The following is an 18,335-nucleotide window of genomic DNA, read 5'->3' as shown; positions in this document are numbered from 1 at the left end:
TGTAAAACAAACGTGTATAAAGTTTAAAAAATGTAGCAAATTATCATTCATATAATCTAGGGGTACCAGTAATTGTGGCCAACGTGTTTTGGAGAAAAACATTTATTTCATAATGATTTCCCCCCACTTTCAATTTTTTACTTCAATGAAAGGGTAGATTTTTGGCAATTTTTTGAATGAAAAATCAAAAAGGATAAACGATGGAGATTTATTTTTTACAGCCAGTTTTGATCATATTTACCAGGGTTGCCATTATTTCTGAGCACGACTGTAGCTGTCATACAGACGATGGCTGTAATTCTTACTTGTCTGTGTGTGTGTAACAAATACCAGATTTCAAATGAAATATCTACGCCAGGTTATCATTTTACAGCCAGTCTCTCTCTCTCTTTTTTTACTTGCAAAGAACCAGGATATTATCCTCTACCACCTTTTTGATTTTTGACAAGGTTCTCTATTGTCTGCATCAATATTCAAAGCCACCCACACCCTTTTAATTTACAAACACTAGAATTTTCCATAGATTAAATAATGTTACTAAAGTAATAATTTATGTTAAAATAATTAAGTGTAATGGGGCCCTATCTTTCACCCAGCACAATCGACTTTGTGACCGACGCATGTATCATTCGTATTTTGCACCCATGCAAAGCAGACTTTTCCCTCCACAGACACACGCCGGCAAACTAGGGAATGAACTTGCACTCCAGCGCAAAAAAAAGAGCCATGTTCCAGTGCAAACAATCCCTGGTGCTATTTTGCAGTTCCAGAAAACAATTGCGCCACTGTGTCACGGTACGGTTACAAAAAAGGGGAGTGATGACTCAAATGCAGAGCAAGAATATTTAATTACAAAAGAAAACAAACACAATGCAAAAAACCACGAGGGGGAAAACACAATAAATAAAACATGAAACAATAACTGAACTTGATGAACAAAAACTGAACCTGAATAAGAAGACGATCACAGGGAAAAATGGGAGACAATGACAAGAGCTCATAGCTCAACATAACAAAACACCCATGTGCATCACAAGACAGGACAGACATTTGACACACTGACTTTAGTTCTGGTCAGTGGTGCAATTGTTTTCGTGTTGCGCATACATTCAGATGCTTTTTTTAAGCATCCTTTCCTATGATCAGCCAATCATTCATTCATTAAAAAAAAAAACATAAAAAACTGGGCCTTGCTCACTGTCTAGACTGTGAAGTGGCTCTCCACTTCTCAGACTGTGTGTGGCTATCTTTTGTGTTTTTATTGTGCTGAAACAAAAAAAAAAAAAAAAAACGCACAGCCTTAAATGACTTAAGTTTTAAATTAGCGTAAAGACAGGACAGAAAATTGGATGGGTGTCAAATCAGCATCACATGCTTCAGGTCACGTGTGACAACATCATAGTTTCCCTGCGGAAATCTGTGTTATTAATGTTATTATTTAATGTTAAATATGTAAGAACTTACATGTTAATCTTAGGTGCATATGCAAATCCAAGATGGCGGCATGCAGCTGTGCAGCGGCTTCTCGAGCTCCTGGTTCAACTCTTAGTGTTAGCGAGTATATGTGTGCAAGCGAGAACATATGTGACATACGACAACATATGTGTGCAAGCGAGTATATGTGTGCAAGGAAGTTTGTGAAGTATACCCCACTTGAACTCTGCGAAATTAACAGCAAGTTTGAAGCAAAACTACAGCAGAACCTGAAGTCAGAACTGGGCAGGATTGAGCTTCTGAGGGCGGCGGCATGGCGTTGCATCACAGGCCGGCTCAGAGGCAAGAGAAAGTGGTGTCCTCGGAAGCAGAAGAGGGGAAAGCGAGCTGGCCTGCTGGCTAAGCTAAAGGCTAACAACAACCAAGGCGGTAATCCATCGACCGGAAGTTGAAGCCTCGCGGGAGCTGACATCTTGTAGCAGAACTTCACTTGCGTTAGCATTCCCATTGACTCCCATTTATTTTGGGGCCACTTTGACAGCGAATAACTTTACATCTGAGGCGTTTGAAGACCACATTTGTCCTTTATTTATTTCTAAAGAAACACGACAATGTATAAAAAGCTCCATTACCTTGTAGCTTATGTTATGGCCCCGTTGAAGGAGTTTTAGTGAAAGTAGGCTAACGATTGCGTCATACCCACGCGACTCACGCGTGTACAGGAGGAGAAGCTCACGCGCAATCAGGGAAACGTGGAGGCAAAATGACAAAATAATTTATCAGAATACCTAGCAAAAGTGTCTCCTGCTCCTCACTCATGGACAGCTCCTACTCACACTCTCCGCCTCTGCAGGTTTCGGAAAGGAATGATTCAGATTTCCCATGCCACAGCACTAGAAGACAGACGGTTTGCTCTCGTCACATCTACGTCGTCAAGCTCTGTTTGAGTCTGCGCGTCAGGGACGGAAGTGCTAAAAAATCGCCAAAAACGGGCTTCAATCATCTCAATGGAGTTCCAATGAGATGGCTCTGTCCATTTGTTTTACTGTCTGACAACAACAGACTGGTGATTCCTTCTCTTTTTCTAACCAATGTTCGGGCGCTGGACAACAAAATGGATTTAGTAAGGATGCGAATTAATATCTACAAGGAGATGAGGAACTGCTGCGTGCTTCTGTTGACGGAAAGATGGCTCAATGACAACATACCAGATTCGGCGCTTCAGATTAGCGGCATGCTACTCTACCGGGCCGACCGGAGTCAGTTGTCGGGCAAGACTCGGGGAGGTGGACTTTGTATGTATATCAACAAAGGTTGGTGCACTAACTGTTCCATTATTAGCACTCATTGCTCTGAAGCTGTCGAATACATGACCATCAAATGCCGGCCATACTACCTACCACGAGAACTCACAGCAGTGTTCATTGTAGTTGTTTACATCCCCCCGAGCGCAAAAGCCATTACATGAAAACATATCCTCTCTACAAAATAAGCACCCGGACGCATTTTATGTGGTTGCTGGAGATTTTAATCATGCCAATTTGACGGACATTGCACCAAGGTTTTATCAACATGTCACTTTTGCAACCCAGGGAAATAACATCCTTGATCGTTTGTACACAAATAGACGCAGAGCCTATAGAGCGGTCCCTCTTCCCAAACTTGGACTGTCCGATGAGATCTCTGTCATGCTTGTCCCCTCCTACAGTCCTGTGGTGAAGACAATGAAACCAACACAAAAGACAATCACAGTGTGGGCCAGTAACGTTGCCTCTGTGTTGCACCACTGCTTTGAAAGTACTGACTGGCAGGTCTTCAAGGAGGCAGCAACAAATGCTGGAGAGGTGGATCTGGAGGAGTATGCATCCTCTGTCACCTGTTACATTAGTAAGTGTGTGGATGATGTTACTACCACCAGAACAATAACTATCCACCCTAACCAGAAGCCATGGCTGAATGCTAAGGTCAGATCACTTTTGAGAGCACGAGATTCAGCATTCAGGAACGGCGACACGGAGGCGCTTAGAGTAGCAAGGAGAAACTTGTGTACTGGCATTAAAAGAGCTAAGGCTGTTTATGCTCTGAAGATACAGGGCCATTTTTCTACCAACGACCCACAGAAAATGTGGTCTGGCATTAAGAGTATCACTGATTACAAAAGAAGAGATATTGAACGCACCAGAGACCCATCTCTTCCTGATGCTCTCAACACTTTCTATGCTCGTTTTGAGGCCCCTAATACCACTCCTAGCACTAGGCTTACACCTGGTGAGCAGCCACCCAGTGTCACCATAGATGATGTAAGGAGGGTCCTTCAGAGAGTCAAGCCACGGAAAGCTGCAGGCCCAGATAACATCCCGGGCAGGGTCCTGAAAGACTGTGCACACCAGCTCTCAGAGGTACTGACTGACATTTTTAATATCTCATTATCAAAAGCAGTTGTACCATCATGCTTCAAATCTGCTATTATAATTCCTGTGCCTAAGACTACTACAGTGTCATGCTTGAATGACTATCGCCCGGTAGCACTCACCCCGATAGTGATGAAGTGCTTTGAGCGGCTGGTCATGACTCAAATTACAGAGAAAATTGATGTCAGCATTGACCAGAATCAGTATGCTTATAGAAAGAACAGGTCCACTGCAGATGCTGTCTCTTCAGTTGTACATCTGGCTCTTACTCACCTGGACAGCAAAGACACCTATGCAAGACTGCTTTTTATGGATTTTAGTTCTGCTTTTAATACAATTATTCCACAGACATTGATGCACAAACTGGAGATGCTTGGACTGAGTTATCCACTGTGCAACTGGGTACTGGACTTTTTAACCAACAGAAGACAGTCTGTAAAAATTCAAAATATATTTTCTTCCACCATTGTTCTTAACACTGGCACACCACAGGGATGTGTCCTGAGCCCGATGCTATACACACTGCTGACATATGATTGCTCCGCCAGACATCCGAGTAACCATGTTGTCAAGTTCGCAGATGATACTGTTGTGATGGGACTCATCTCTCAGAATGACGAGTCAACCTATAGATCAGAGGTGGAACAAATGGTGGGTTGGTGCAGGGATAACAACCTCTGCATTAATGTGGAAAAAAAACTAAAGAAATGATTGTGGATTTCAGAAAAACTAACAGAAATCATCCTCTTCCCATCTGTATGAGGAGGCTCAAACAGGCTGGTCTGGGAACTACAGTACTCACACCCTTCTATAGGTGCACAGTGGAGAGCATTCTCACCTTGAGTATTACAGCGTGGTACGGAAACTGCACTGATGCAGATAGGAAGGCCCTACAGCGTGTGGTTAAGACTGCAGAGAAAGTCATCGGCAATCAGAGACACATACCTCAATAGATGCAGGACTAGGGCTGCCAGCATTATGAAAGACAGCTCCCACCCTGCAAATAAACTATTTGCCCCTCTTCCCTCAGGCAGGCGGCTGCGCAGCATTAAAGCCAGAACAACCAGGTTAAAAAACAGCTTCTTTCCAGAAGCTGTTAGACTTGCTAATATTGCCACACCACAGAGCTGACTTTCTGTCCTAAAGTTACACTGCATTGCTATTACTATGCTGCTATTTTTATTTATTTTTTTAAAGGTTTTTTTAGTGTGTATGGTTGTATGCTTTGCTATTTGTATCTATTGTATTTATTGATGAGTAGTTTAGTTATTTATTTGTGAGTGGTTTTAACCGGACCTCAGTATCTAATTTCGTTCCATCTCTTGTACCATGGTTTGGAATGACAATAAACATCCCTTTTCCTTTATTTAATTATGGAAATTACAGAAAAAAGTGATTTAATTAGTTATTTAAAAAAGAATATATTTACACCACTACTATTTTTAATAATTTCAAGTAAATCCTCTTGAGCCCCCTTTGAAGTTTGCTAAGGCCCCTTGCTTCCTGTTTGAGAACCACTGCCCTATTGGCTACTAGCCAAACCCTTATCATTTGTTTCACAAAAATATAACCAAATAAATAACTATTTTGTGAATGTGCATGTTTAAAAACACATTGTCCCTAAAACAAGACTTTTAATATTAAAACATTTTTCAATGTTTCTTCACTGCTTATTTTTTCACAAATATTTTTTATGTCTGAACCTGTTACTCTGTCTTTTTTTTGTTTTTTGCCTCAGAGCCAGATGTTGCTTCAAGTGATGCCACAAACATGGAATGCACCCTTCACAGGGAAAAGGACCATTTTATCATCAACGGCAAAAAGTGGTGGAGCAGTGGTAAGTGCTTGAATGTCACAGAATGAGATCGGAAAGTAGAAGGCGAGAAGAAATATTTTGTTTGTCAGTTGTCAAGAAAAAATATGTAGATTTTGTTTTAGGGTTTCTCCCCTGTGGAGACTAAACACGTTAAAAGGAACACTGAAACAGCAGGAGTTCCGATTTCTTAGCCTTAGTTGTTTTAACCAATCTTTCACCACAAAGACATAAAGAAATATATCACCAGAATGATTCATCCCACAAAACGAACATGTTCGTCCAAATCTTCACGATGTCTGGCTTGACATTTAATAAACCATTTAAGATGTTTACATAAACCAGCTATGCAGAATCTGTGAACGATAAACACAGACTTGGGGAACTCAAAGCGCTCACAACGGGTGGCAAAGCAGAAACAGACCCATAGTCGAAGATCCCGCCTCACAGCTTCAGAACTAGATCTGAGCCATGAGCATAAGCCTGCCATGATCTCTTCCTGCCTTTGACAAGATTCAGGAAAAGTCACATTTTGAAGGATTTTCCCACTTTAAATGACAGGCTAACATTATTGTTGTAAAACTTCCAGTTTGTGGCTTGTCTTTTACCTCATGAAGATTCAGCTTTTAAGTGGAAAATGAGTCATTTTACACAGAATCCGTTTGAATGAACAGTCTGCCCTCTGAGCTGTAGACTCATACTTTCTTGCTTTCATTTGTATCTGTATTTTTAGGATAGCTGACGGCAGGCATGCATAATTGCATTTTGCTGATGTGTTGACTAAATTTAAATGTATGTGATGAAAGGCAGTTTTACCATTTACTGTGGTGAGAACATCAATGATCAGGGTTTAAAATGGCATTTTGTCCTGTTTACAGTGCTGAAGGTTATTTTTTAATCTATATGGGATGTTGCTTTGGTATTTTCCTCTCAGACATTGTCCCCTGTAGAACATTCCAGATGGTTTCTAGCCATGGGTCTTTGAGGATGTTTTATTCAGGAGGGCCCCGAAACCACAAAGCAAAGGCCTGTTGTTCCCCATCATCCCACCAAATTAACTTCATAAAGTCTGTACTGACTTTAAACTGCCCCATTAAATCTCTTCTAGTATCTTATTTTATTATATTTCTTTTAAACTTTCAACTTCTTTTCTTCTTTTTCCACTTTTTATTAAGCTAATTATCCACCCATTCATCCATCCATCCATCCTGTTATCATAAATCAGAAATACGTCTTATAACAGACGTTGTGTATTGTGAAGTTCACAGGTGGTCGGTTGACAGTTATGGGAGAAATATCTTCAGATAGAAATAGTGACAAGTTGTGAGATCTTTTTGTCTGATCTGACATGTCACCAAAGTTGTTTTGTGTCTCTCTGAGGAGTTTTAAAAACCTCTCATCAGCTAAAGTGGAAACAGTGATCTTTGTGTCTTTGAGAAATGGAAATTCAAGCTTTTCAGTGCTATCTCTTGCTCTGTTAAACTCATACAGATGTACAGATTCATTAGTACAAAGGGTACATTGTATGGCAAATCCAAATCATTTGGTTACAAGATGAGTCTGTTGTGTGTAAGTGCTTCATATCTCCTGTTTTTGAAGATGTACAGATGTTGTTTTCCACTACTATCATAAACCACAATCAGTTCTGGGGATTGCTAAACATATCTTTATTGTTGACGCCTGTGGAGTGAATTTCAAACGATTAATCATAGACAGTTTGGTGTAATGACCTTTAATGGCCAAACACTTTTCACCTGGGAGCCTTCGGCAAGTGTAGCTAATTTAATTTAACTACTTTTAATTGGTAAAACACTTTTTATTAAAAAAAAACAAAAACAAAAAAAACAATGAAATATGTGATTAGATTGGATTAAAAGTATTGTTTTATTGAGAAGAACTCTTGTTGTTCATGTCGTTGTCTTGCTGGATGGATAGCAAGAAAATAAGTTGTTTAAGTTCCGTTGGTTTTCCTAGGCACGCTTGCAGTATGCAGATAGAAATGACATGCTTTTAATTCAACAGAAAGTATTGAGTTACAGGACTGAGGTTTGTTTGTATTTATATGCAGTAAGACTGGATTTTGTTGGTAGTTACTTTCTTGTACTGGATTCCTGGTGTTAAGCATTTGTTTTGCTTCTCTCTATACATGTCTAAAATCCTCTGTCATATCTAAATTGAATATTGACCTTTATTCATTTGCTTGGAGAGAAATTGTTTTATATATGCTTAAGTCGTGACATAAAGATAATTGGTTCTAGGTCCAAGCCTGTATTAAGTAGTATTTTTTTTTTTTTTTTTTTTTTTTTATCATAATATTTGCCTTGGGGTTTGGGATCAGATTTTTCTTCTTTTCTGTCTTTAGCTGATCACTTGCCTGCTTTTAAAAAGTTACATTACAATCTCTGGGTTCACTACGTCTTGGACATCCAATTTTAAAGTTGAATCACTGTCTGAGCATCTGTGATTTCGATATGTATATCAAGTTTAGGATCATGATTTTTTTTCAGTAGGATTAGGGGCCTCCCAATAGGATTGTTAAGTTTAATGTCATAAATCTCTTTTGGATCCAAATTAGATGCCAAAATCAAACAACAAATGGAGAAATAGGGTACAACTGGGCCAAAGGTGCATTGGAGTAAAAGGCGCATTTGACTTAATTTTGTTAAACCACTAAATGGCATAAAAATCAACGCTTTTGATGATGCATGTAGGAATATGGCTGATCCGATCTGGCTGACGTGATTACGGAAAGCAGTGATTTGATTTTTTTCTCTTTTTTTATATTTGAGAATTGAAAATTTATGTAGCAAATGAGAATCTATAAAATCTATATAATTGTTGACTTTATTTTGAGACAAAAGTCATGTTAAGTTTTGTTCAAGCTTAAAGCAACTGTTTAAAGGAAGACATATGTAAAAGTATGGTATTTGGCGCTCCTGCAGTTGGCTGAAAGGCACAATAATTAATTTGCCTGCACGATTAATAGCAATTGGCCTTATGCACAGCTGCACTACTTCCTGAACTTAAGCCAGCTCCCATAGATATCATATAGAGACTGGATACCCTATTGGCCACTGGAAAACGAGAAATCCGGCCGCCATCTTGAACCGGTCGTATTCCTAGTTCCGTTGCGTGGCAGCAGATAAGATGCCAGGGCACTGTGGAGCATTTTCCTGTTCTAATCGCCGGACCACCGAAAAAAGGGCTTTTCACAAGTAAGTCTTAACATAACCGTACTATTGGTTGTATTTTGTGAATAGAATATTACCAGATAATCGAGCAGGAGCAAGGATATTTGCTATTAGTGTACTGAAATCGTTGTGAAATGCTGTTTACTGCATCAGCCGGTGTTCACCCGGCATGGAGAGGTGGGGTAACTGTTAAAGTAATAACTACAAGAGCTTCTAGGTTGTCAGATAAGCATTCAACTGCCCTGTTGTATAGGTTATTTGTGTTTGCGCACATGAGATCAGGAAGCAACGTAATATACACGCATGACAGTGATGCGCAAATTGAGTTACCCCTCCAACTTCTAGGTTTATTGATAACCTATATCTTACCACATGTGATTTGGCTATTGATATTACAGAATTCCTGTGGTAAAATTACATTATTAACTTACTCCATCTACCCTTGTAAAGTTAATCCAAATAGGGCTTTAGTCTCGACATTTTCCCCTCCTACATCCACATACAATAAAAAAGGTATAGGCTTAATGTTTTCCGAATTTAATTTTTAGAAATTAATGTTACTGATGCAAACACGTTGAAAAGCTTCTTCTCAATTTTTATTACAGGTGGCTGCGTTCGGTGGATTCGGTGGCTGCGTTCTGTGTGTGTGAAAGTGTGTGTGTGTGTGTGTGTGTGTGTGAGTGAGAGAGAGAGAGACAGCGAGAGAGAGAGAGAGAGAGTGTGTGTGTATGTATGTGCGTGTGTATGTGCGTTTGTCAATCATAAACTGTTTCTTCAACTTGTTAAAATATCTTACTTTACTGCTACTATCTGTTTCTGCTTCTTTATTATATTTATAGTGTGTGATTTATAAAATACATTATATCCTTCATCACATATATTTTGTCTGGTCACTTTATATCTTATATCAGAATATTATATTACTGTTAACCTACAGTGGATATTAAAATACGCCGAACCATGTGTCCTGTATCATAGCTATATGAATGACCTTGCAGCAAAAAAAAAAAAAAAACGTGTGAAAATCAGTTCAGTATTCAGTGAGATATTATTAATTTAATGCGCTGACAGCTCATTTCACCTGCCATTCAGATTACACTGAGCGGAGGGGATGACCGGTTTAAGATGGCGGATCCAATTTTTGTCCGTGCCAATAGGCAGTAGCGGTCGATAGGGCGTCTACCTATATGATGTCTATGGCCCGCTCCTTGTTTCCTGTCTGCCATTCAGGTGTGCCTGACCTGTGTAGTCACGGCAACAATAATCAGACACACCTGAATTAATCAAGTTTGGCCAATAATAGCAGACAGGAAACAAGGAGCTGGCTTAAGTTCAGGAAGTAGTGCAGCTGTGCATAAAGCCAATTAACTTGAAATCATGCCTAAACCGTTTTGGCTTATTGCGATTATGATCGCAATGGCTGTGGTTCATTTATTTTATGCTTTATGCAGCTTGTCAGTTAAATGTGATCAGATTGAAACACTTTTTAGTCAATATTTTCCAAAATGTTGCAAATAATTGCTGCAAACATTCATTTGAAAAATCAACACGTGTTAAACATATTTCCAAACATGAGAAGCATTTATGAACCTCTTGTCCAACAAAAGACAACATTTAATAACATGCTTTTAGTCCAACTCACTTGATATCGTCAGTTGAGCATCCTTCTGTGAGATAATACGGCTTCTTAAACAGAATAAGTCACACAAACGCATTGTTTCATACTATTCTATACAGTGATGTTGATGTTGGCTATGTTGATTAGCAACATTTAATAACATGCTTTTAGTCCAAACTCATTTCATGTTGACAGTTGAGCATCCTTCTACGAGATAATATGGCTTCTTAAACGGAATAAGGCACACAACATATTATTTCATACTATTCCATACAGTGATAAAGGCTATGTCGATATAAATGTACTTTATTATCATGAAAATACCCAGAAGGCTTGAAGAACTTAGATAAACCATATATTGTCGTAGTTGACTATTTATTATTCATGTTTAATCAATCAAAGAGTTTCTATCTTCTGTTTTTTTTTTCAGCTACTGCGGGACATATTTGTAGTTATGTTTATTTGTTACCTAAAGCTATTTTAATTTATATATATATATATATATATATATATATATATATATATATATATATATATATGTCATGTTTTTTATTTATTTTATATATATATATATATATATATATATAAATTTTAATCAGTTTATTAATTGAACAATAAATATTTATTTATTTATTTCATCAATGTATTATATTTATTTATCAAAATAAACCCAAAACAGTACAAACTTTGCTAAAATTGTTTTGTTAATTGATTATTAACTTAATTATTAAAAACATATAATTCTAGCTAAAGTATTTGTATAAATAATTTTTTACCTTTTGCCTCATTGTGGTGACTTTTTTTTACCCTCTGTAAAGGAACCCCCTTTCCACCTCATACGATTATAAGATTTCTAAATCTGTTGCTTCATTATTGTTCAATAAAAACCACTTGCCGTGGTTAAGAGCTGTTTTTTTCCAGATTAGGACCATTGCACGCTTAAAACCTATTCTGTTGAGGAAAGATTTAGAAAAGGTTATTAATCCCTTTGTTCTGTCCCGCCTTGACTATTGTAATGTTTTGTATGTAGGGTCCAGTCAGACCACTATATCACGCTTGCAGTTAGTTCAGAATGCGGCGGCATGCCTGTTGGTGGGTGCTAAGAAAAGTCATCACATTTCTCCTGTTTTAGCGTCTCTCAGGTGGCTACCTGTGGATTTCAGGATAAAATATAAAACCCTGCTGTATGTTTTTAAAGCAGTGCATGGGATAGCTCCTGTTTATATCTCTGAGCTTATTGCTACTCACCAAGCACCAAGATCTTTAAGATCAAATTATAAATCATTGCTCTCAGTCTGTTGATCTCATTTAAAGTCAAAAGGAGATCAGGCCTTTGCTGTTGCGGGTCCGAGGCTTTGGAATAGTCTGCCTCTTGAATTAAGAGAGATCACTTCGTTAAATGTTTTTTAAAACCAGTGTTAAAAATTATTTCATGTCTTTAGCCTTTGAGAGGTTGGGCTAGTATTTATATTTGTAAGTTGCTTGTTGTTTTTATGTGTTGCTTGTTTTATGTGGTTGACTGTACAGCACTTTGGTGTGCAGTTGTAAAGTGCTTTATAAAAAAAAAAAAACATAACCATAATCATAAAAACACATCTTTTTCTGCAATCGTACACTATGGGAGTAGTGAAAAGCATATTTTGGAATACTGTACATGATGCAACATTTGTCCAGATTTTTACCCTGATTTACAGTTTGTAAGACTCAGCACTAGTTGCCGTAAGAGGATTGAATCAGAATTTAGTTGACAATTTTCACAGAAAATATCATAGTGTATGATGTTTTTTCTTTTCTTTTTCTTTTTTTGAAGCTCCGGATTCCATTTATTTGGAGGAAATCAAGCACGCATGATATTTTGTGCTGATTTTAGAACACACATTGTTTTAATTTGTATGCATCTCCAAGTCAAGCGCTTTTCACAATATAGATTGCATCAAAACAGCTTCAAAGTATCTATCAAAACATAATAACAAAAACAGCTTCAAAGTATCAATCAAAACATAATAACAATGTTCGTTTTCTTAGTAGAAAAACTTCCACGTTTGGTAGAGCTGTTCAAAAGTATTACTGATTGGTTAATTAATTTGAATATACCCAACTGACCAAGCCAAAGGCAACAGTGGCAAGGAACCGAAAAACTCCAAGTGACGTAATGGTGTCATAAAACAGGTGACCCAATGGAGGAAAGAAAGAAAGAAAGAAAGAAAGAAAGAAAGAAAGACAGACAGACAGACAGACAGACAGACAGACAGACAGACAGACAGACATTGGGAGAACCCAGGCTCATTCAGGGGCCAGTTCTCCTCTGCCGTTTAACTAGAGGCCGGATTTATAGTAACTGTAAGGTAAAAATGTATATGAATGTCTCTAAACAGACTTTAAATGCAAACCTGTGATAAACGCTGATGGCGTTCACGTGCGCATTTAGAACTGATTCTATACTTATCTGCGTTTGAATATATGCGCACAGGTTTGTATTTCCCTACAATGCCTGAACAAACTAGCCTGGCTGCGCCCTCCTACGCACTTCCGCTCAATTTCATTTTACTTCTATGTGGAAATGAAATGAACTAGAGTCTGGTTGAACCAGGCTATGAACAAACTACTTGTCTATAAATTTAAAACAGAATTTTGTTTTATTTTATCACTTTGGGGTAGGTACACAAAACTAAATTCAGAATGCTTTATCTGTAGAGTGGGAAAAGGATCCTCCATAGGGAGAGGCTAGTTGGCACTTCAGCACTGCATTGTCATCGGGTCCAGGCTAATGGCGGTTTTCCACTGCATAGTATGGTACGGTTCGGCCCAGTACGCTTCGACTCGGCACGGAACAGTTCGGCTCGCTTTGCGTTTCCACTGCAGTAGTACCCCTTCAAAGTGTGTGGGACTGATCGTTATTTGCGCGCGCCTCTACTGCCATGACATCATCTTAAAAGCGCCACATTTTCAAACCCACAACACAGGAACAATGGAGACTATCGAGGGGATGGTGTTCCTGATTCTCGGTATGTGGTTGTTTTTAACTGCTAGACGGAAAAATGTGTTTAAAATGAGGCTGATGGCAGCAAAAAAAAAAATACTGCTAAAAAAGTGTCTCGTGTCTCGTGTCGCAAATCCAATGACGCTAGTAGTGACGCTGGTAGTAACGATTCTGTCTGACCAATCAGTGATCTGCAGTGTTTCACGTCACATTTTAGTGCCGGTACGGTACGCTTGGAACCTCAACAGACCAGGTACCATTTAAAGCAACCTGAAGCGAACCGTACTGTACCGTACCATGCAGTGGAAAAGCACCACAAGTGAGCCGTACCGAACCGAACCGTACCGTACTATGCAGTGGAAAAGCGCCATAAGGTCCTCTTCAGATCTGGATATAACCTTGGGATAAACTTGGGAAATGCCATTCTTCTTATGATGTAACGTGTACATCAGGATTTAAGGGAAGTGTTCCCAGTTCCGGCTGTTCTAATCTATGCAGCCTAACATTGAATTATAGAAGTCTATAATGTATTATGTGTATGCTAGGGCAAAGAGATGTGTCTTTAATCGAGCTTTGAACTGACAGAGTGTGTCTGCTTTCCGGGCTATTCCACAGTTTTGGTGCTAAATAGGAAAAGGATCTACCGCCAGCAGTCGATTTTGATATTCTAGGTAATATTAACTGGCCGGAATTTTGAGATCGCAATAGACGTGAAGGACTATAATGCGTTTAGAGCTCGCTCAAGTACTGTACTGCGAAGCTAAACCATTTAGTGCTTTGTAAGTAATCAACAATATTTAAAAATGTATACAATGTTTAATAGGCAGCCAATGCAGTGTTGACAGAACAGGGCTAATATGGTCATACTTCCTGGTTCTGGTAAGAACTCGAGCTGCTGCGTTTTGAACTAGCTGTAGTTTGTTTATTAAGCATGAAGGGCAACCACCCAGTAGAGCATTACAATAATCTAGTTTTGATGTCTTGAAAATGCAACTTATTGTTCCACATTTGTCAATGAGAGCATATGACATAATTTAGAAATATTTTAAAAATGGAAAAATGCGGTTTTACAGATACTAGACACGTGACTTTCAAAGGAAAGATTGGCATCAGAGCACACCCAGGTTCCTAACCGACGACAAAGACTAAACAGAGCAGCCATCAAGTGTTAGACATTATTCTAGGTTATTATGTGTGGACGGTTTTGGTACAAAATCAGAATCTCTGTTTTTTCAGAATTTAGTAGTGCGAAAATTACTAGTCACTTTTTTTTTTTTTTTTTTAAGTATTAAAAATATCAGCTATGCATTCCGTTAATTTTGTGAATTAGTAAGTTTCGTTAGATTTTGAAGAAACATAGAGCTGAGTGTCATTGGCATAACCGTGAAAGCTAATTCCATGTTTCCTAATGACCTAATTTCCTCGTTGAAAAATAAGCAGATCTAGCATCTAAAGTGAAAGGATAGTTAACAGTTTCTGTTGCAAAATCAAGTTCTTCTAATCTATCCAGGATGTGGAGACAATGAAACTGATTAGGAACATTTATTGATAAAGCAATCTTTAGTGGCAGAAGTTATAGGTCTAACATATTTATAACATGGAGTCGGCTTTGCAGCCTTGGCTAAATGTAATTTACATGAGACTAGATAGTGATCTGAGATGTCATCACTCTGCTGCAGAATTTCAACAGCATAAACATCTATTCCATGTGATGGTATTAGATCTAGAGTAAGATTACGACAATATGACATTAGGTTCTGACACGTGTTGTAACTTCAATAGAGTTTACTATGTCTCGAATGCCAATCCCAATGCATCTTTTTCATTATCTACATAAAATCACCAAGTATTAGTACTTCATCTGCAGCCAATACGAATTCTGATAGAAAATGAGCAAATTCTTTGATAAAATCTTTATGGTGCCCGGTGGTCTGTAAATAGTAGCCAGCAGAATTTGTAAACGTGATTTATCAATTACACTATATATTTTTATATTAAGCACAAACACTTCAAAAGAAGTATACTGTATTTAAAATTAGATTTCATAGTGGTTTAGAAAATATTACTATAAATTACAGCAACAATCCCCTCTTTGCCTTTCAGACGAGGTTCATGTTTATATTTATGTTTATATTTTATAGCAACGAGGCACATGTTTCTGTATGAGTCTCCTTGCCTAATGCCATGTTTTCCATTGGTCAGTCTTTTGTCATTGCTAGTTGTGTGAAAATAATTTCTCAGCACTCATCACTCTTCCTGTCATTGTTTTCTGAACTAACCTTTTGAACGTTTTAGACATTAACTCATCCCCCTGAGCAAAATCAGAACCAGACAGCTGTCGTCTTTACCCTTTAGCCTTCTGTCTTTCCTTTCAACCATTCTCATATCCTTTTCTTTTGCAACTTCCGCTGCATCCAGAAAGCCACAAAAATGCAAAGGCTGAACTAGCTGCCCTCTCATTTTCCCCTCTTTTCTTTCTTTTCACTTTTCTCTCTTGGGATAGACAATTTCCTTTGGTTGCTCCCAGGCCTATGGGGGGTTTTGTGCATATCTGGTGCTTGACTTGAACTTCAACTTTTCACAGCTCCTTTACTCCTACATGGGTGCGTGCAATGGCTTCCAGACCACCCTTATCGTCACTAGAAAAAACTGGCCTGAGGAACTGTGCAGCTTAATGTGTTTCCATGTGCATGCTGACGCCTCTACCATGACTTAATTGGTGAAGGCAGTGCGGTTCTTTTGAGAGTTATAGTTACTGATTAGTGGAAAGGGGGGAAAAACTGGAGAAAAGGGACAGGGGGGTGTTGAAGGACATCATAGTGAACAACAGAAGACAAGTGTATTTACTGTATGGAATATCAGTTTATATATTACATCTAAATCAGGGCTGTCAAAAATTTTTATCGAATTAATTTCTTATGAAATGACATGGTGGTTAATCATAATAATTAACAAATCATTCAACTAAATTTTCGTGAATAAATTATATTAACACCACATATAATTTATAATATATTTTTATTATGTATATACACAATTACGAATACATTATATTAACACTACATATAATTTATATAATATTTATACTGTATATGTAATATATAGAATATAAATATATATATATATATATATATATATATATATATATAATTTATATGTATATGTATATACTGTCCCTGCTATTTTGCACGTTCTCCCACTTCCCTCTCAAATCATGGAGGGGTCTATCCACTGTGAGACGTAATAAAAAATAAAAAAAAATTCTTTGTATGTTACTGCTGCAAATAAGTATTTGAACACCTGTCTATAAACTAAAATTCTGACACTCAAAGACCTGTCAGTCTGCCTTTAAAATGTCCACCTCCACTCCATTTATTATGCTAAATAAGATGCTCCTGTTTGAGGTTGTTAGCTGCATAAAGACACCTGTCCACCCCATACAATCAGTAATAATCCAACTACTAACATGGCCAAGACCAAAGAGCTGTCCAAAGACACTAGAGCAGCGTTTCTCAAAGTGTGGGGCACGCCCCACTGGTGGGGAATAGAAACATGACCGTGGGGCGCGACAAACGGGAGAAGATGTGGTAATTTTGTGCCCAAATCTATTAGTTCTATTAGTATTTATTTATCAAGCATAAACTCAAAACAAAACGATGACACAATTAAATGTAAGCCTTACTTAACCTTTTCACACGTAAGTTTAAAAGTTTTTAGAGGCGCCCGTTATTTAGATCGTAAGCCTTACTCATCCGTCCTTCGGATGAGACGTTAAACCGAGGTCCTGACTCTCTGTGGTCATAAAAAATCCCAGGATGTCTTTAGTAAGAGCAGGGGTGTAACCCCGGCATCCTGGCCAAATTTGCCCAGTAGCCTCTGTCCATCATGGCCTCCTAATCATCCCCATATACACCAATTGGCTTCATCACTGTCTCCTCTCCACCAGTAAGCTGGTGTGTGGTGAGCGTTCTGGCGCAATATGGCTGCCGTCGCATCATCCAGGTGGATGCTGCACATTGGTGGTGGTTGAGGAGATCCCCCCCCTTCTATGTGAAGCGATTTGAGTGTCCAGAAAAGCGCTATATAAATGTAACGAATTATTATTATTTATTATTATTATCGTCTCCCTTTATGGTTTCCATGATTGCTTGTCACACCCATAGAAAGTATGGTCACACCGCAGCCACAATAGCGCTGAATGAATGACTGATTTTCTGCATCGTTTATTTCACAAATTTGTTGACTATAGCAGGAAATATCAGATATTCCGATTGTCGAATATGAGCAAGTGGCCTTAAAATTGTACACCTCCACAAGGCTGGAAAGGGCTACAGGGAAATTTCCAAGCAGCTTGGTAAAAAAGGTCCACTGTTTGAGCAATCATTAGAAAATGGAAGAAGCTAAACTGTCAATTTCCCTCGGACTGGGGCTCCATGCAAGATCTCACCTCGTGGGGTCTCAATGATCCTAAGAAAGGTTAGAAATCAGCCCAGAACTACACGGGAGGAGCTGGTCAATGACCTGAATAGGGACCACCATTTCCATGGTTACTGTTGGTAATTTGCTTGATGCTTTAAAGCTGCAGTCTGTAGTTTTTCCTCTTTGTCACCATCTCTGTTCAAAATCTGCCATTGCAGTTATTCAGAAAATTATCAACTTTAGGGGGGTTGTGCCTGGGCACAGCACAGCGTGGATGAATCCAATGTTTTGAGGAGAATGTGCAGCTGTCAGTCACCACAGCGGTGTTGATACTCTCGTTCGGAATCACAGATTCTACTTTTTGGAAGTATGACCAACATTAAATAATACAGTGTGTTTAATGAGATCTAATATGTGTTGGTGCCGAGAATTTTCAGGTGAAGAAAAACATAGATCCGACATTTACACA

General features: G+C 38.5%; 1 protein-coding gene across 1 annotated transcript in view; it reads left to right on the top strand.

The window, feature by feature from the left end:
- The window catches only part of acad11 (acyl-CoA dehydrogenase family, member 11), a 103,742-nt gene that overhangs the window by 27,814 nt on the left and 57,593 nt on the right, over window positions 1-18,335 (top strand). Inside the window, exon 13 of the mRNA XM_039666429.2 lies at window positions 5,584-5,682. Within this exon, the coding sequence (XP_039522363.1) occupies window positions 5,584-5,682 (99 nt within the window). The remainder of the gene's footprint in view (window positions 1-5,583; window positions 5,683-18,335) is intronic.

This window comes from Pimephales promelas, chromosome 22, assembly GCF_988280905.1.
Source record: "Pimephales promelas chromosome 22, fPimPro1.hap1.1, whole genome shotgun sequence".
Taxonomy (NCBI): domain Eukaryota; kingdom Metazoa; phylum Chordata; class Actinopteri; order Cypriniformes; family Leuciscidae; genus Pimephales; species Pimephales promelas.
This window is presented reverse-complemented; position numbering and strand designations above follow the sequence as displayed.